Source organism: Brassica napus, chromosome C3, assembly GCF_020379485.1.
Source record: "Brassica napus cultivar Da-Ae chromosome C3, Da-Ae, whole genome shotgun sequence".
Classification (NCBI taxonomy): Eukaryota; Viridiplantae; Streptophyta; class Magnoliopsida; order Brassicales; family Brassicaceae; genus Brassica; species Brassica napus.
The window spans coordinates 10,573,018-10,592,390 of NC_063446.1; the positions used below are offsets into that span (position 1 = coordinate 10,573,018).

Here is a 19,373-nt window from a genome sequence, read left to right on the forward strand (position 1 = left end):
ATCCCTAGAGACAGAAGTCGGCGAGTATAAAAACTCTCGGAGACAAAGCAAAATAGTAAAGAAACATTCAAACTTTAGACGAAAGAGAGGCTAATCACTATAAGGTCTCCAGATCCATAATACTCAATCATACCATACGCACATCGCCACCAAGCCAACCACTCTAAAGGAACACTATCAGGGAAATGCCAGAACAGAGCTGAAGAACAAGAGCTCGATTAGAACCACACTGCTACAAAGGAGAGAGTGAACACCAAGAACCCCACCAAACTCTAAACGGTCGAGATAGTTGCAAGAGAAACAAGGAGCAAAGGCTGAAACTTCACCACGACCATTAGCTAGAGGAGCCAAAACCGAAAATGGCATTTTCGTGAATAATATGAACTTGCAGGAGATGATTGATTGTTACGTCCAAACCTTAGCCAAAGTCGTTGGAAGGTTATCATCAATCAATGTGCTCTGTTGATTTGGTGGTGTGATTGGTCTTTCGTGTTTTACTCTGTTGTTGTATGTGATTTGGTTTAGTGAGGAAGATGCGAAAAATCGGATTTACAATGTTTCGTGTGAGAGGTATTTAGGGTTTGGGTGTGAGATTGATGAAGAGACTTCGACTAAGCTTGAAGGTTTTTGTCTTTTATTTACTTACAACTTGTCTCTTATGTGTTAGCTTTTGTGTTGAGTAGTGAATAATGATAAAGTGTGTTGCTTTTGTTTATGATAGGTTTGCCTGGTGTTCTGTTTGTGCTTCCAGATTCTTATGTTGATCCTGAAAACAAAGATTATGGAGGTGATGGTTCTCAAAATGAAGTCTTTGCTAGTGGCGTTGACAATGCAAGAGTCTCAGTGCATCTCTCTTTAAATATGAAAGTGATGTTTTGATTAGTCCATCTTGGCGAAGCTAATGAGTCTTTTGGCTATGATTAGCTTTGAATGCTAGAGGACTGACATCAAATAGTTTCTTTAAGCCAATATGTGCAGATAGTTGATACTAATATTTAATCTAGCTGCAAGGGAGTTTAGATGAAAACATATATTGCATGCAGTTCTTGGGTCATGCAAAACAATTTTTAATTATCAGTCCTTCTTGGCGAACCTAATGAGTCTTTTTGAGCTATGATTAGCTTTGAATGCTAATGGACTATCATAAACTTTTTCCGCTTAGCTGATTATTTGCTGATAGTTAATAATATTTATCTAACTGCAAGCTGGTTTAGATGAAAACATATATTGTATGCAACTCTTGGATCATGAAAACAGTTATCAGTCCATCTTGGCGAAGCTAATGAGTCTTATTGTGCTATGATTAGCCTTTGAATGCTAATGGACTGACATTAAATATTTTCTCTTAGCCGATTGGTGCAGATGGGTAAATATTATATCTGGCTGCAGGCCGGTTGAGATAAAACATATATTGCAACCCTTGTTTGCTTTATGCTAAACGAATTTAGCGAGTCTTTTGAGTGATTAGTTTTGATTGCTAATGCCTAATGGATTGACATCATTTTTCTCTTGGCCCGGGCACATCAAATTATAGCTTAAAGTCCATCTTGGCAAAGCTAACTAGTCTTTTTTGGGCAATGATTAGCCTTTGAATGCTAATGGACTCACATTCCAAAATCCCTCAATTACGAGAGATAAATCAACTTTCTACATTTGTCGAATTGAACCTCTCAGCTGTTAGTCTGTTAAGAGAACATTCACAGTAATTCCTGATTTGTATCTTGTTAATGGGTTGCAGCTGAGCTATTTGTTAACGGAGAGATAGTCCAACGATCACCAGAGAGGCAGAGACGAGTTGAGCCGCAGACACAGAGAGCCCAAGATAGACCGAGATACAATGACAGAACTCGCTACTCTCGCCGCAAAGAAAACACACGTTGAAGTTAAACTGAAGATGATATACGTTAGTGAATGATAATGGTGGCGATAACCTTGGATATTGTTGAAATGCTAAGTTTTGTTTATATGTAACATTTTTTTTTACATAATAATGTAAATTGGAGAGAAGGCATTGGATATTTAGGCATAAAAAAAAATCGTTTTCCTTTCTAGAGGAAGCTATATATGTAATTTTCTTTTCTGAATTCGGCAGTGGCAAATGGTGGGATTATATTTTTCATTATCAAATTTATAGAAGGCTCTTTTGTCATTGTGGAATATACTTTGGGTTAAAATTAAAACTAAATAAAAATAAAAGGGAGATCTGGTGATTTCTCAATAAATAAGAGAAAGTTAAACAAGTAGATTTAAAAAAAAAAATATCCAGCAGCCAAAATCTGCTGGGGCGAGTTTTGTTTCTCTCTCTCTCTCTCTCTAATCCATCGCTCGCGTAAAAGTTGACGAAACTCTCTAAAGGAGGCGCTTATCTTCGCCGTCGGCGAGGCTATTTCATTAGCTGGAGGTGCGACACTTGTTCTCCTTCATTTCTTTGTTCCTAGGTTGTTTGTGCTTTCTCTTTGGGTGTATATAGTCGCGAATCGCGATAGAATCACACGATTACTTATCCATTTTGACATATCTAGGGTTTGTATCACTGCTGAGAACTTGCTAGTGATTTCAATGTGAAAATGGGGAGGGGGCCTTTGGAGATTTTTCTTCTCTGCGCGCCGTCTGATTGATTCTTTACGTTGTGGATTTGCTTGATGCGATTAGATTCAATTGTATCGTTGCTGTAATTTGTATGCTCACCTTGAATGTTTCCGAGGAACTAGTTAAGAAATGGTGCCGAGGCGCAACTGTAATATAAACCTAAAGGATTTTTGTTGAACTTGTTATCACTGATTTGAGATCTATAAACTAATAGAAACTTTTTTGAAGAGTATTGTGCTAGCACATTTATCAGTTGCTGTTACTGTTACTGTCTTTATTCATTTTGAAGTTCAGGTTATGATATGTTGCAAGAGATGAGGGAGCACTCTTACTTGACGTTGAGATATTGCAATTTGTTAAACAAATTAATGAATCTAGTTATGCGTTGGTTTATTTCTGTCTTTTCGTATATGATTATCTCTGCTGCTGGTTGTACTTGTTGTTTATTATCTCAAAGGAATAAAATAATCTGCCCTTTTTTTCCTTGAGGAATCAGGATGAACGAAGTTAGTGATCAAAAGGCAAAGCCTGATGGAGATGAAAAGCTTGTCTATGAAGGATCTGCTGCTCGAACAAGGGCTACAAGCGTTGAGGAGATTATGCTAAGGAGGAAGAGGAAAGATTCCTTGGAAAATTTAGGAGCTCAGTTACTGGGTAACGATCTTGTTGAGAAGGCTTCTGACTATCATGAGTCTGGAAAAGGGTATGATAAATCGAAGGAAGTGAGTCGTGAAGAAGGAGTTGAGAACAGTTTAAGAAAGAAAGAAGATGCCATTTCTAATTCCACAGAGGAAAGACAAGATAAATCGAGGAAAGAAGACTCTTTGGGAGCAGTTCAGTTAGTCGGTAACAATCTTGTTGAGAAGGTTTCTGACTATCATGAGTCTGAAAAAGGGAATGATAGATCGGAGAAACCGAGGCATGGAGAGCTTGTTAATGACAGTTCAAGAAATAAAGAAGAGGCCATTTCTAGTTCTAAAGATGAAAAATTAGATAAAGAGGGCACTGTTGGAGCAGCTACGCTACTGGGTAACGATCTTGGTGAGAAGGTTTCTGACGATCATGCCTCTGAGAAAGGGAATGATAAGTCCAAGAAAGTAAGGCATGAAGATCGTGGCAAGGACAGCTCAAGAAAGAAAGAAGATGCCACTTCTAGTTCTAAGAATGAAGGACCAGATAAACCGAGGAAAGATGACCATGTTGAAGCAGCTCAGTTACTGGGTAATGATCTTGTTGAGAAGGTGTCGGACTGTCGTGCGTCTGACAAAGAGCTTGAAAAATCCAAGAAAGTGAGTTGTGAAAGTGTTAAGGACAGCTCAAGAAAGAAAGAAGAAGCTACTTCTAGATCTAGGGAAGAAAGACTAGATAAACCAATGACAAAGGACCCCGTTGATAAAGTTTCTGACTACCGTGCGTCCGGAAGAGAGCATGACAGATCCAAGAAATTAAGACCTGAAGAACGCATTAAGGACAGTTCAAAAAAGAAAGAAGACACCATTTCTAGCTCTAGAGAAGAAAAATCGATGAAAGACGATCCTGTAGGAGCAGCTCAATTACTGAGTAACGATCTTGTTGAGAAGGTTTCTGACTATCATGAGTCTAAAAGAGGGTATCATAGATCTGAGAAACTGAGGCGTGAAGAAGATGATAAGGACAGGTTAAGAAAGAAGGTGGACGCCAATTCTAGTTGTAGAGAAGAAAAACTAGATAAACCAACAAAAGAGGAGGAGCCTGCTGGGCATAGAAAACGGAAGGCAGAAGGAGAGGGTTCTAGAACCAAAGAAAAAATAGTGGAAGAACATAGTAAGGATAGACGAATAAAGAAAGAAGAAACTAATTCTAGTTTTAGGGAGGAAAGACCAGATAAAAAGATGAAGAAGGAAGACCTTGCTGCAAACAGAAAAATAAGGGTTGAAGGAGAATTTCCTACAACTGAAACGAAAACAAGGGCATATAGAGATGGGCGTGGTGTGGATACCAGAATGAAGGCAAACAGAGAAAGACCTGCTGAAAAACAGATTCATCCACAGGATGCAGGCCGGGAACAAGGAAGAAATGCTCTTGAAAATTCAGCTAGTAGTAGGAAGCGTCTTAGAAGTCTAGTGGTGGCAGATATACCTCGAAATGGTATTTCGTACTTTTAATTGACAGCAAACAAAGAAAGAAAAAATCAGGCCTATGACTTACACCAAGGATGCTGTCTGCTGCATCTCCTTGGATGGCTGCTCCTTTGCGGGTTCGAACCTCAAATTCGACGCCCTAAAGACTATGTCGAGACAACAGTAAGAATTCCTTCTCCAGAACTCTTGCCATCTGCTGCAAATGTGTAACTTTTAATAATCATCTGGTTAATTTTTTCCAAGCTAGCTCGAATATCTGCATATATCTTTGGTCCCATCAGTAAGATTCAAACGGTTATTTTTTCACTTTCTAACAATTGAGTTTACAACATGCTACTGAGCTGTGTGACTTCTTTTTAATGATTTAAGCCTGAATGCAATTTGTCATTCAATTATTGTGATATGATTGTCCGGTAGAAGTTTATGTTGCATTATTCACGAGTAGTGAGCACCAGTCCTTTTTTGATCCAGACAGAGATTCAAACTAGAAAGATATATCAGACTTTGGAACTTACTAAAACATCTGGACCCATATTTTAGAGTACATAAGCATGGTATTGTCAGTCACATTTTGTTTTTGTAGTTGTTACTTTTTTTTGGTTCTGTTGAAGCATCTTGATTGACTATGTTTGCCTTTTAATTTCTATAGTCAGGGAAATTAGTAGACTTCTTTATCATCATCGATTAATGTGTGATTCAGTCTCAGATTTGTATACTTGTGCCACTGCTTAATTCTCCTTTATTGGACCAAAAAAAATACTCATTGCCATGTCTTTGAAGGAAGTCTCGATGGAAGCATTATGCCACTAGTTTATAAACTATGTATAGCTACTTGAGTTCAATGAATGCAAGATAGTTAATATATCACACTTGTTGTTCTTACATCTTTAGGCATTTATGGTGGGAAACATATGGTTTGGGTTAGTTGATTATGGCTAATCCTAGCGATTTTTCCCAAGGATGCCCTTTGACTCTGAGAATAGAAATTTGGACGTCGTTAATGTAAACTATTTCATGGGTGAAAGGAATAGGCGGCACCGAGAGTTACTGTAGTTTATGGATTCATGCACTTGAAATAATATGTTTTCAAGCCACATGTGAAATCGTATTCTGACTGTGGTGTGTTGGAATCTCTTAAATAGGGTGTTTATGTTGGGTATGTCATATTTCACATTCAGGAGGCTGATGAAGCTGTCTGCTAAATAAGAAGACTCCAGGTGTAGTGACGAGTTATTGTGTTCAAGTTCCTTTGCATTTTTTTCTCTTTTGGCGGCTTGGGGAATTTATAAAAATCATCCTTATGATTCCTGTGTGAATCTTGGTTTACCTTCTTGTGTCTTTGATCCTTTTATAATACCATATCAGGCTGCTTTAATTTCGTTTTTCCGTACTGATTGTTGTTGTAGGAATACTCGCATACGCAGTTAAAACCTGCCTAGGATGCTCTTTTTCTTTTATTTCTTTCATCTGTTTGTTTATATCTGTGTTTTATTCGTAGCAGGATCAGCTACTTTGTGTTGATTGTTATCTCGATGCTTTCGTGATATAGCTCTAAGAATTACATTTATGTCCTAAACTTTTACCTCCATCTCTTGAATGGATCTGTGTTCCATTGCTGATGATCAACTTTCTTGTAAATGGTAAAAGATACGCAGATTACCTTTGCATAAAGCTATCATTAATGAGATGTGGAGCCCTAACAAGGTGGAACAACAACCCTTTGCTTGAGCCTAATGACTGATGATTTTTTGTATTTGTTCTTCATGTTTGATTAGTTGTTTCTGTGATTTTTGGTTGAGAGTAGCTATAGGAAAGTTTTTGAAAACTGACTGGATTATCAAGGCTGTAGAGACTGTGTCCTACTTGGCCTTGTAAACCAGTACTGTGCTTTTTGCTATGATTTCTGAGCTATGTTATGGTTACCATCCATGAAGCAGGTTTTCAGACGGTTGCTATTTTCATGCAGAGCGGTGAATTGGAAAAAAAGGAGCCAGCCACAAATGCACTAAGTGACAATGTGGAGGACTCATCGAACAAGGTAGAAATTAATGCCCTAAATTTGCTTCTTCTGACAGTGGGTAAAACCTTTTATATTGACAACGAATGTAGAATTTATTTTAAATATCTCTAAACATATTTATTTTTATAAGATAACAGTATAGGTCAGTGAACCATGGTTTATAGTTCAGATCAAATTTTAAGTATGTGCACATAGTTTTATACCACAAAAAAAACCTTGCTCTAGAGACCCAAACATTGGCATATGTAAATTTGACTTTGCATTTCCATTCATGATGGAGCATATCTTGGAATTTTCCAGCACGTTTATCATGCTGACAGGTTTTATCCCTTTCCCGTTTAATTCGTTGTAGTAGTTTAAAATGAAGATTTTAGAATATCAACTTTCTTGTTAACTTTCGCTGGTATTGGTAGGTGTTACGATTAAAAACTTGTTCATATTGGTTCAACTTGGGAAGCCATATCAGACCACCTGACGAAAAATATAATTGAAATTCTCTCTGCATCTACGGCATCTTTATAGTTGATTATGTTAAAAGCGTTAATCTTTTTTTTGGATTTGCGTGCTATTAATTTATTTTTTACTTCAAGCTTGCTGTTGATTCTAATATACCTGTTGCAGATCTTTATTGGTGGATTTCCAAAAGCAATTTCATCCGAAATGGTATGATTAACTGTAATCCTTTGAAAACTTTTGACACGTTCAGTCTCAAATTCAAGGATTTTTATGATCCTTCTTTGTTGCTTTTTCAGCTAAAGGAGATTGTCAGTGTCTTTGGACCTTTAAAAGCATACCGGTTCGTGATCAACAATGATCTCAATCAGCGATGCGCTTTCCTAGAGGTTAGAAGATGCTCTTATCTTGGCTTTCTCGGTGGCTAATATTTAATATCACTCTATAATCTATATGTGCCATCAAGTTCAACTCAGATACCCATCATAATCTGCCAGCTTGACGTAATTATTGTGATTGTTTCGTAAAGTTGAAGATACTATTAATGAATGTGACTGTAGTTCCAAATATCCGCATATGTTTTTAACTCTGATTACAATTTTATACCGCAGTACATTGATGGATCTGTTACCCTCAAAGCTTGTGCCGGCCTTAATGGTATGAAGTTAGGTGGCAGTGTAATAACTGCCGTTTGTGCACTTCCTGATTCGTCATCTGTAGCGGTAATTCAGTGACCCAACTTTACTTTTTTTGGTTAGTTCATGTTCTGTTTGAATGGTTTTGCTTTAGTTACTTGTGAGAGTGATGTTGTATATATTGTGTTGCAGTCTGATGAGAATCCACCATTCTATGGGATACCTGAGCATGCAAAACCACTTCTTGGCAAACCTAAGCATATCCTAAAGCTTAAGAACTTGGTGAGGATAGATTGCCTTTTTTTCTTGTGAACATCACCCGCAAAAAGTTTGCGAGGATATATTATTAAAATTCTATTCTTACTTGTTTGACAGGTTGACCCAGAAGATCTGCCATTGCTGTCTGTGCCAGAAATGAAAGAAATTCTGGAGGATGTACGGCTCGAATGTGCCAGGTTAAGCTCTGTGATTGTTGTTCCCATGAGTTCATGAGCTCCTAAAAGCTAGTAAATTAAGAGACAGACCTCTGCGTCTTATTGTGTGCAGGTTTGGTGTTATTAAGTCGATAAACATCGTGAAACATGAGAGCAAAGATATTAGTGGCTCAAACACAGATGCATCGTTGAACCAAGAATCTAAAGAAATGAATGTGTCAGTGATTCAGGAGAAAGACGAGATATCCGAGAAAGTGGATGACACTGCAGATAATGTAGATTCTGGAGAAGTTGTCAGGTCAGACAGTTCGACGGGTGCAGACAAGTTTTGTGAACCGTGCTCAGTTACTGCGCTTGAGACAGTCAGTCAAGCAAATGAAGATCATGACTCTACCGAACAAGGAAATTCTGAGAAGCTTGTCGGGGAAAGTGAGGCAGCGATTCCGCAAGAAGAAGTAGGATCAGCCCGTGCTCAGGATGAGCCAGAGATTCCGCAAGAAGAAGTAGAATCAGTCCGTGCACAAGACGAGCCAGAGAATCCGCAAGAAGTAGGATCAGCACGTGCTGTCAAGACAAGATGGGATAGTGGCGACAAGATAGAGGAAGAACAAGACCCGGAGGATGTCTTTGAGCCGGGATGTATCTTCATTGAGTACGGAAGACCAGAAGCCACACGCGTTGCAGCTCATTCCTTGCACGGACGGCTCTACGACAGCAGGATTGTGAAAGCGGAATACGTTTCTAAAGAGCTTTACAAAATCAGGTTCCCAAGTGGGTAGATAAAGAATCCTCCCCACAAGAAAATGACTAGTAATCTGATTCTTCTTTATTTTGGCAACATACATACCGTTTCAAACCGAGGTCAGAGACACTTACCGTTTGAATTTCTTAACTCTTATTGTGTCAACTTTAGAGTTATTTTAAAGCATATAAAAATTGAAAACACTTGAAGAAATCTCTTTATAATAGTTTAAGATTTTGATCAGAGGTTGGCTTTTCGTCACCACCACGACCACCTGTGTCTTAGTTATTTGTGCATTCCAGAATCTAAGCATATCTATATTATTAAGACCTTACTTCATATTTTGGTGGATAAGATCCCGGTTTTCGGAACAGAGATTGGCCGATAACCGGAGTCGACATCCATCATCATTAAATGCTACCTGGTTATCATTAAAACCGAGAATGTAACCTTCTGAATGAGCTAGAGGGTTTCTTTCTTTTTTCTACGAAATAAATGCCCAATCTCGTGCGTCTCGTAAGAATTTAGAATTGTTAGGACACGGCTTGTCTTGGTAGGGAATAAATCTGTGTATATATGTTTTAAGTTGTGTTACATAGTGTCTTGTACCCCAAAGAACTTTGCTGGAAACATTATGCATGTTTTTAAACTTCTTTAACTTAGAGCACAAGAAAGTTTGGTGGGAAGCTGGCAAACGTTTTGTTAAACTTCGTTATCTACTAAAGCCTTGAAGACCATTGAGAAAAACGCAAATCGATGCTGTTGCCAAGAATGCTGGCATTGATCTTCCCAAGAAATAGACCAACAACATCTAGTACATGATGATTAGTCACACAGGTTATATGCGTTACATTTCATGTTTTCGTTTTTAGGTGTATATCAGATAATATCGTTAGAGGTATCATCGACTGAACTCTCGGGTGGTTTTCCTTTTGATGATTTTTCATTGATGTCTCCTCCTATTGATCCTTTTAGTTTCCTCGGTCGTGATGCAGCTTTCCGTGGAGGAGCTGAACCATCAGGAAGAATATGATTAGTAGATGCTTCAGTATCTTTAACCGAGTCCATTGACCCGTGTTTGCTTCGGTTATGTCTTGACTGCTTCACTGATGATGCAGCATTTCCGCTGCTAGGAGACCTGTTGTGGTTTGGACTAGCATCTGGCCCCGGTTTACGCCTTGGTTTCTGTTTTGGCTTCTCGTTGGTGTTGGTGGGAAGTAGTTCTTTTTCCCCGGTTTGACCTTTTTCATGTTCTTGAGGTTTGAAGTCATTCATCTGCGGTTAGCAACTACGATGATGATGAGCTTACATCGTATATGGATATGTACAAAATGTATGATCGTACCCAGCTTGGCGTAGTGGTGACCTCGGAGCCGATATGTGCAACATGCTTTACATCGGTCTGGAAACCCATTTTGCATCTCCAGCTCTTTCTCTTCTTCATCTGCAATATAACATGATCACGTGACTTGTAACGCAAGAAAAAACAGATGTTTTTTGTTTTTTTTTTTGTGTGGAAAGATCGAAGACAGACTCTCACCAAAAATCTGAGTAATGTAACAAAGGCCTTTAAGAAGGCCTTTCATCGTCGTCGCCATTAAACTTTTATGAAGGGTTGACCCCGGTTAGTGTGTACCACCCACACGCCGGAGGCAACCTTTTTTGTTTAAGATTTAATGATTGTTACAGCTCTGTAACTCCCATAAACCTAAAACATGCAGGAAAATCAAACCAAGAAACAAACCAACAATAAGTAGCAAGGCACAAACAAATAAAACGCCACAAAATGTAGCAAATATTACCATGAACCCATGGATTTTCTCTCTTGACGAGAAAAATGTTGAAATTTTCTAATGAAGAGAGGAAAAAAGAGTAGAGAAAGAGATCTCTCTCGAAAGTTACTGGTTGAGAGATCTCCAACCAAGAGAAAGGGGAGAGAGAGCACTATAATTATGTTTTATTTTTACCATAGAAAGATAAACAAACAAAACTTTTACAAATTGTAATTTACAAATAATATATGGACTTTTTAAATTTAGATTGTTGATGATAATGGAGACAACGCATATATAATCAAACCCTCCATGGGAACACAAGTTGTCGACACGATTTGTAAGAAAGTAGACAAAACACCACCAAACATATACTAATTTTATTCTACACTGCTAATAAACATATGCATAACAATAATACCAAAAAAACATATGCATATCAAAACATATAAGTTTGGATATTTTTTTAAAGTCATCTGATATAAAACAATCATGTAATCAGAATGAGTCAGAATGGATATAAAAGCCGAAGTGGATAAGTTCATACGGAGAAACTAGAGCTAGCAAGCCATTCGTGCCGTAGTTGTGCACTATTAGTTGCAACACTGACAAGAAGCAGTGGGAGGATGTGTTAGTTCACCCTCAAACCACACTAAGAGGGATTGAGCACCAAATTGTATATCTACAAAGAGAATATTGGGACAAACAAGTTTTGTTGTTGAGTTATTAGAAAAAAACGTACATGAAGCTTACTTTTTTTCATTTGGTAGTCTGAGGTTTTGTTGAAGATTGAATAAAAAGAGCTTTAGGAGCTTGAAGATGATTTACTTGATCGTGTGAAGGGTCTTGAAGGGGATGTTTCACTGGTCACAAACTTCTATGAGCCACTTATTAAATATGAAGCTGGTTGTATTCAGCTGCTGAAAGGTAATAAGTTTTTTTTTCTTTTATTTCTTTGTATTACTGACAACAACTTTACTCACTTCCTCCACCTATGAAATAACATATATAAGGAAGAAATGTTATGCACAGAGAAGCGTGCATGTAAACATAAAATAATCTGTACATAAATACTTCTTATATATTTAACACATTCTCATGTTTGATGAGAATTCTTTTGGGGCTTGTAGGAGGAAGGCTCTGTTGTGGACAAGGAAGCTTCTGATGAGGAGCAATTCCCACTTGGTGAGTGAAAGAGAAACACTTCTGCACATGACTGTGCTATACAAAGGTTAAAACTCAATTAACTTTTGAGTAGCAATACATTTACACAGGTATTAATAAATCTGCTACATAAATTTGGGATTTAGTATCTCGCAACTCTTTGTTAAACCTTGCTTGCTTGTTTTTATCGTTGATTAGTAACTCTACTGATCAAGTTTATTAGCTGATAAATCAAAAATAGACATTATTTCTCATGATTTTACAAAAATCTCTTTTCAACTTTAAAAGAAGGCTTCACTTCCATAATCATTCCATGAGGACTTCACTTTTGAGTAGCAATACATTTACACAGGTATTAATAACTCTGCTACATAAATTTGGGATTTAGTATCTCGCAACTCTTTGTTAAACCCTGCTTCCTTGTTTTTATCGTTGATTAGTAACTCTACTGATCAAGTTTATTAGCTGATAAATCAAAAATAGACATTATTTCTCATGATTTTACAAAAATCTCTTTTCAACTTTAAAAGAAGGCTTCACTTCCATAGTCATTCCATGAGGACTTCACTTTCAAAGGCGACAACATCCCGGAACTGTCTCATTTGCTTAACTGCTGCAAGAATTGCTCTTGCAGTTGTGGAGAGCATGGTTACATCCCAGTTGTTTCCTGAATGTGTTCTCAACTCTCGAGCCATCTCTAGCACGGCGCTCCTCCAGGAATCACACCCGTACCTGCTAAGCATCACCTTCGCTGCTCAGTAATCTCCCTCTGATGTATATAAACCATAAACCCAATAGCTTAAAAGACAAACGAATCCTCTAAACACAAAAACATAAATCATCCCCAATTTCTTCCAAGAGCTTAACTAATTTCCTTTAGTGAACCAACAGATTCTTCTAAACGTTTGTGCACAACGTGAATGCAACCATAAGATCATAACTCTTAACACTTATCATTAGACCACTAGTGCTACACGATCAAACAAAGTCTTACATTAGAAATTTAGACAATGAGTGCCTAATATATAAAGAGATGTTCAACTTTAGTTAGTACGACGTCTTTTGGGAAGGAGCCCAACAATAAATCCATATGTGTTGTCTTCTTAGGCCCAAAGTGAATAATATCGTAATATCGGACAATATAGAGTTGGACATGGACTTGATAAATCCCAACAAAGACGAGGAGGCTTCAGAGAAGAAGCAGAAAGGCAAAAGCTAAAAGTAGTAGCACTAGTGGTGGAGAGATGTAATGCGAACATGAGCCGAACCAAACAGTACCACAATAGACATAAAGTCTGCCAAAGCTCATGTTGTTCGGATCTCTGGTGGTCGGTCACCAATGTTTCAATGTAGCTGGTTATATCTCTGTCATCAAATGAAAAACAAGAAAAAGAATGAGGAGGCATTTTAACTTTGGTTTTTTTTTTTTTTTTGTTTTTTTTTTTTTTTTTGTTAAGGTTTCACGAGCCTCCAATGAGTGATGACTTTGATGTTTGATTGATGATGAGAATCTATGAATGATATGTGAATGATGAATGATCTGACGCCATGATTTGTTGAGATTGAATTGATGAGGAGAAGATTGTGATTAAGCCCACGAAGATGAACTGTTGTTCAAGATTGATGTGTTGATGATGCATTTTGTTGTGATTTTTGATAACCCTGATTGTTATGAGTTATGTGATGAAGAAACCAATTGACATGATTGTGAAGCTGATTTGATGAATGCTTTGCTATGAATGATTTGAACTGGATTGATAGATGAATGATGAATTGATGAACCAATGAATGATGTTTGATTGAATGGAAAGATGATGATATGAACCTTGATGAATGTGATGTGATGATTGATAATGATGGACATGAACCAAACCTGTGATTTTGATGATTTTATTGTTGCTTTAAAATGTTGACGCTTATTTGATTGAGATTGATGAATGATATGTGATGATGATTGAGTTGAATGATTTGAATGATGACTTAATGATTGTGTGAATGTGATTAATTGTGATGTGATGATGTTGATGAAAAATCATTTGATGTTAAAAATTGAAAGAATTCAAATGATTGATGTGATGAATCAAATGTGAATGATGATTATGATGATGATATTGAGATGAAGCCAATGCTGATTTGATTTGATGTGATGAAATGAATGAATGTTGAACATTATTGTGCTTGTGATTGATTGATTTTTTTGAAGATGAATTGATTAAGTTGGATGAGATTGAATGCATTGCATGATGGAGATTTGATTGATGAATGACTGATTTGATTTGAATTTTGAATCTAAATGATGAATTGATTCTTCATGTGAATTGCTTGATTTGGATGTGATTGAATGATTTGATGATTGAATTGATGAATGATTATGATGATGATGATTAAATGATGTGATTGTTTGATGATGAAGATTGATGTGAGATTTTGTGATTGAATTTATGTTTCTGACTGATATATGATGAGAATGATTGATGATGAATGATGAATGCTGATTATGATGAATATGAATGCTTGATGAAATTTGCTTTGAATGTGATGAAAGATTGATGATGTATGAACTGTGATGTTTGAACCAAGTTGATATGATGAAATGAATTTGATGAATGATGAAGCCACAAGATGATTGTTATGATTGTGAATTATTGATTGAAAGTGTGATTTGATTTATGATGTGATTTACAAAGCTTGAATTGATGATTGACTTTTGATGTGATTACTGAATGAATTGATGATGATAGATTTGATGCTATGATCAATGTTGATTGTGCTGGCAATGAAATGATGATTGAATGATTTTACAAAGAGTTATGAAGTTCACTGTTGATGAATCATGATCAATCATTGATGAATTGAACAATTTGATTGATCTGAATTGATGATAATCATTGTTGATGAATTCAATTTGATGGTTTTTGATGATATTGATTGATTGAACATGATTATTTGATTGATTAGAAATTTGATTTGATGATCTTTGTGAATGTTGATTTGTGATGATTTGTGAAGTTTGAATTTGTGAGAGTGAAATTTGATGTGATTGAGATTAATGAATGAATGATGTTTGAAGAATTTTCACAACCAACTTTGATGATGATGATATTATGATGTGTGATGTGCTTCTGATGAAGCCATTTTTGATGATGCTTTTATGTGATGATCGAATGTGTTAAGCCAAGATGATGAAATGTAAAGCATGAATGAAGCCAAGAATCATTGGATAATCCTGTGATGAAGATGAAAACATAATGATGATGAACCAAAGATTTCTGAAATTTGTGATAAGATTTTTTGACGATTAATGTGATATGAATTGTTAACATTTCATTTGATTTTGATTGATACTGATGAAATTGAATCTTGAAATGAATGATTTAATGAGATTTGAAATGTTATTGATGAATGATGATGATGTGAAGCCTGAATATTTGTGTTGTTTTTGGAATGGAATATGATATTTGATGATTTGATGAATCTGATTGACTTTGATGATGATGAAGATTGAAGAGGTGAATGTGAATTGAAAAGTATGAAGTAGTTGATTTTGATGATAGATTGAATGCGAATTTGAGCCGAACCAATGTGTGACCACAAGCCGATAAGGCGAAAAACCAAAATTTGGAACAATGATGGTTGTTTTGATCAATGTAGCTGGTGATTTGTTCAATGATTGAAAATAAGACTTGTGATTGATGAAGGATTGAATTGTTTGAGGAGGTCAAGTGGTTATGATTTGATGAAGCCAAGAAGAGTTGTAGGAGACGCTTAGCTGGACACAATGAGAGAAGGCGGAAAAGCACAACTGGTTCAAAGGAGGCAAACTCATACTAGTAAGACGTTATGTGCAGATAAATGAAATGGAGAAGAATCACTAGAGAATGTTGATGGAAGAACAGATGATGTGGGACCAATACTCAAGAGAAGGAAGACAAGGACACATGAATATAAGACAAAACCGAAACCAACCTAGTTACTTTTCCACACCTCAATACAGATTCTGCACCATGGAAGGAGCTCTTCTTGATTTGTGCAGCTTTTTTTTTGTCTACCGCTCATCTTGGTCTTATAGATCTACTATTCTTTGTTTCAAACTCAAACATTTACATTTTTTGTCTGTTCTTGGTTCAATATTATAGGGCATATGTGAGGTTTGCTTCTATAAGTATTTGTAATCTCTGATTTATCTTTACAAGATAAACTTAAATACTATATGTTTCGATATCACAATGATATTTAGTGTCCATTGTACAAGCTCTAACGCTTTGCACCATAACTTCTGTTTGATTTGCCTCCAAAAACAGAATCTTTTTATTGATAAAGATACTCAAATGTCTTGCTTAAGAAGTTATCTTGTTGGCCGAAAGGTTTTAAATCTTACAGAATTGAAAGCATGGTTGTTACATTACAGGATCATCTTTTATCTCTCAAGGGTCCTGACCAAACATCATCTTACAGCTAAGATCATCAAAAACTGTGGAAAAGCACTCAAGACAAATGTTTATTAGTGTTGTGAAATTGAAAAAGGGAATGATTGCTTGTGGCTTAAGTCAAATCATTGACTTCTTAGCTCATTCAATTTTGAGCACAATTATTAATTTCATTAGACCATATGTCACAGTAACAAGTCCAATGCTTAAACCATTACAATATTCGCCAAAACCATGCAACTGCTCAATCAGAAAACCCCACAATGCTAAGAACACTATATCTATATCTTACTTCATTGCCTATCGAAATTCTCTTATTAACCATTTACCTGTGCGAGACGATGATGGTCGCTTGGGGAAGGAGAGAGAGAGGCCATTGAAATGAACCTTTGGAGAAGAAGATTGAAGATAACTATGAGGGGTTTAAAATTTTCAAATCGGCCCAATATATTAGGATATTAACTTTTTAACCCATGCTTTCGAATCTCGCTTTTATTTATACTGAAGTTATGCAAAGTTGCAATCTAAAACTGAATACTGGATCATTTATGATAAATTATCACTACCTTCTATATACAATGATCGTGAATAAGCATATTTTACCAAACATTTAACATTTTTACAAAATCTATACATATTTTATAGTGTAAACTAGTAGTTTCAAAACTTTATATTAATCATTTAGTCTTCCTTGGTTCATCTTTCAAAAAATAAAACTATTCAAGTAAACAAGTACCGTTTGTTTTATAACCAATTATCCATTTATATTTTAGTATTCTATTTGTATATAGTCGCACAAAAGTAGTCTATAATAAAATAGACTGCTGTGAATGAAGAGGAGAACTTGTGTGTATTATTAGGTCGACCAACTGGTCTTTATATACATATGGTAATGACGGTCTAAGTACTGAATCGACATAAGATCATACTTATCCTTAACTAGATAATGACTAGCAATACGTAAAATAAACACCAACTATAATGTAGATAAACACAAGAGTAGATAGGCGCCAGTATGATCATGCGGATGGGCTTGGCCCGTCTTGCTACATGGGCTGATAAATGGGTCGATCACTAAATGGTTTATAACACTCCCCCTTGATCGACACATCCGGTCAAGGTTCATTCATGCTTTGGATGTTGCCTTATTAAAACCTCTTTTGACAAACCCAAAACCCAATGTGGTAAAAGGGAAAACAAGACAAGAAAAAGAGTACAACACATGAACTCCCCCTGATGAATGCATCACCGAAGATCCTTCAGTCGACGCATGCCTATCTTCCATATGAGCTTCTTGAACGTTGAGGTTGGTAGTGACTTGGTGAAGAGGTCGGCTGAATTCTCACTCGAACGGACTTGCAATACTTGGACCTCTCCTGCCTTCTGAAGCTCGTGTGTAAAGAAGAACTTAGGAAGAATATGTTTCGTCCTATCTCCTTTAATGTATCCATCCTTAAGCTGTGCGATGCATGCTGTGTTATCCTCGTATAGGATGGTCGGTGGATCCTTTCCTTTGATCATACCACAAGTGGTACGAATATGCTGTGTCATGGATCTCATCCATACACTCTCACGGCTGGCTTCATGCATGGCTAATATTTCTGCGTGGTTAGAGGATGTGGCTGCCATGGTCTGCTTCATGGACCGCCAGGATATAGCTGTCCCACCGTGTGTAAAAACATAACCAGTCTGAGATCTAGCATAATGTGGATCAGAGAGATAACCTGCATCAGCAAAACCAACTAAATCTTCCTTAGATTTGTTAGTAAACATAAGACCCAAGTCTTTTGTTCCTTGTAGGTAACGAAGTATATGTTTAATCCCGTTCTAGTGCCTTTGGGTCGGACAGGAGTTGAACCTAGAAAGTAAGTTCACAGCAAAGCTGATGTCTGGTCGTGTGTGGCAGCAGCTAAATACATCAGAGCTCCTATGGCACTGAGATAAGGCACTTCGGGACCAAGGACTTCCTCATTTTTCTTCTTCGGACCAAATGGGTCAGTGTCCGGACCAAGACTTCTCACGACCATGGGACTAGTCAATGGGTGAGACTGGTCCATATTAAATCTTTTGAGTACTTTTTCTGTATATGCCTTTTGATGCACAAGAATTCCATCTTTCATATACTCAAGTTGCAATCCCAAACAAAACTTTGTTTTTCCAAGATCTTTCATCTCGAATTCTTTCTTGAGATATTCAACAGTTTGGGAAATTTCTCCAGAGGTTCCTAGGATATTTAAATCATCTACATATACTGCAATGATTACAAAACCCTTATTGAACTTCTTTATGAATATGCATGGGCAGATCTGGTCGTTTTTGTATCCTTCTTTCAGGAGATATTCGGACAGTCTATTGTACCACATTCGACCTGATTGCTTTAATCCATAAAGAGACTTGTTCAATCTGATACAATGTGTTCTCGAGAACTCTCTTTGTTTTTCAATTCAATACCATCTGGAATTTTCATGTATATCTCATTATCCAGTGGACCATATAAGTAGGCAGTTACAACATCCATTAACCGCATATCAAGACCTTCTCTTACAGCCAGACTTATTAGAAATCTTAAGGTCGTAGCATCCACCACAGGGGAATAAGTTTCCTCATAATTAATTTCTGGTCTTTGTGAGAATCCTTGTGCAACAAGTCGTGCTTTATATCTCACAACTTCTCCTTTCTCATTTCTTTTTTTCACAAAAACTCATTTGTATCCCACTGGTTTTATGTTGTGAGGTGTCCGGATGATATGTCCAAACACTCCTCTCTTTTTCAGTGATTCTAACTCCACATTAATGGCTTCTTTCCATTTCAACCAATCTGGTCGCTGCATACATTCTAGTATAGATGTGGGTTCTAGATCCTTATTATCCATCAATTCGACTGCTACATTATAAGCAAATATATCACTCATGTCGACATGTTTTCTGTTCCATTTCCTTTCAGACATGACATAATTTATTGAGATCTCATTATTGTCAGGAACTTCATTACCTTGATTCTTAGCGTCCCAAGTATCT

General features: G+C 36.8%; 2 protein-coding genes and 1 pseudogene across 2 annotated transcripts; 2 read left to right on the top strand and 1 right to left on the bottom strand.

Moving 5' to 3' along the window:
- Positions 1–379: 379 nt before the first annotated feature.
- LOC106383879 (multiple organellar RNA editing factor 2, chloroplastic) lies at positions 380–1,881 on the top strand. Its single transcript, XM_013823931.2, has 4 exons — positions 380–438; positions 526–623; positions 722–787; positions 1,739–1,881. Exons 1-4 carry the CDS (start codon positions 380–382, stop codon positions 1,879–1,881), a joined length of 366 nt encoding a protein of 121 aa, XP_013679385.2.
- Positions 1,882–2,244: 363 nt separating this feature from the next.
- LOC125582915 lies at positions 2,245–9,236 on the top strand. The gene is made up of 11 exons (XM_048749371.1): positions 2,245–2,401; positions 3,086–4,716; positions 4,783–4,871; positions 6,357–6,413; positions 6,676–6,747; positions 7,351–7,392; positions 7,482–7,571; positions 7,794–7,904; positions 8,010–8,099; positions 8,193–8,272; positions 8,364–9,236. The coding sequence occupies exons 2-11, from the start codon at positions 3,087–3,089 to the stop codon at positions 9,028–9,030; spliced, it is 2,928 nt and encodes a 975-aa protein (XP_048605328.1). The 5' UTR covers positions 2,245–2,401; position 3,086; the 3' UTR covers positions 9,031–9,236.
- A 239-nt stretch (positions 9,237–9,475) lies between these two features.
- Positions 9,476–11,431, bottom strand: LOC111204023 (annotated as a pseudogene).
- Between the last annotated feature and the right edge of the window lie 7,942 nt (positions 11,432–19,373).

Bases quoted from the DNA above. Each gene is read 5' to 3' on its own strand.
- LOC106383879 (XM_013823931.2), top strand. From the start codon at position 380: ATGAACTTGCAGGAGATGATTGATTGTTACGTCCAAACCTTAGCCAAA. The intron at 624-721 runs GTTTTTGTCTTT...TGTTTATGATAG, and splicing joins GACTTCGACTAAGCTTGAAG to GTTTGCCTGGTGTTCTGTTT. The intron at 788-1,738 runs GTGATGGTTCTC...AATGGGTTGCAG, and splicing joins TGAAAACAAAGATTATGGAG to CTGAGCTATTTGTTAACGGA.
- LOC125582915 (XM_048749371.1), top strand. From the start codon at position 3,087: ATGAACGAAGTTAGTGATCAAAAGGCAAAGCCTGATGGAGATGAAAAG. The intron at 4,872-6,356 runs GTAAGAATTCCT...AAATGGTAAAAG, and splicing joins AAGACTATGTCGAGACAACA to ATACGCAGATTACCTTTGCA. The intron at 6,414-6,675 runs GTGGAACAACAA...ATTTTCATGCAG, and splicing joins AGATGTGGAGCCCTAACAAG to AGCGGTGAATTGGAAAAAAA.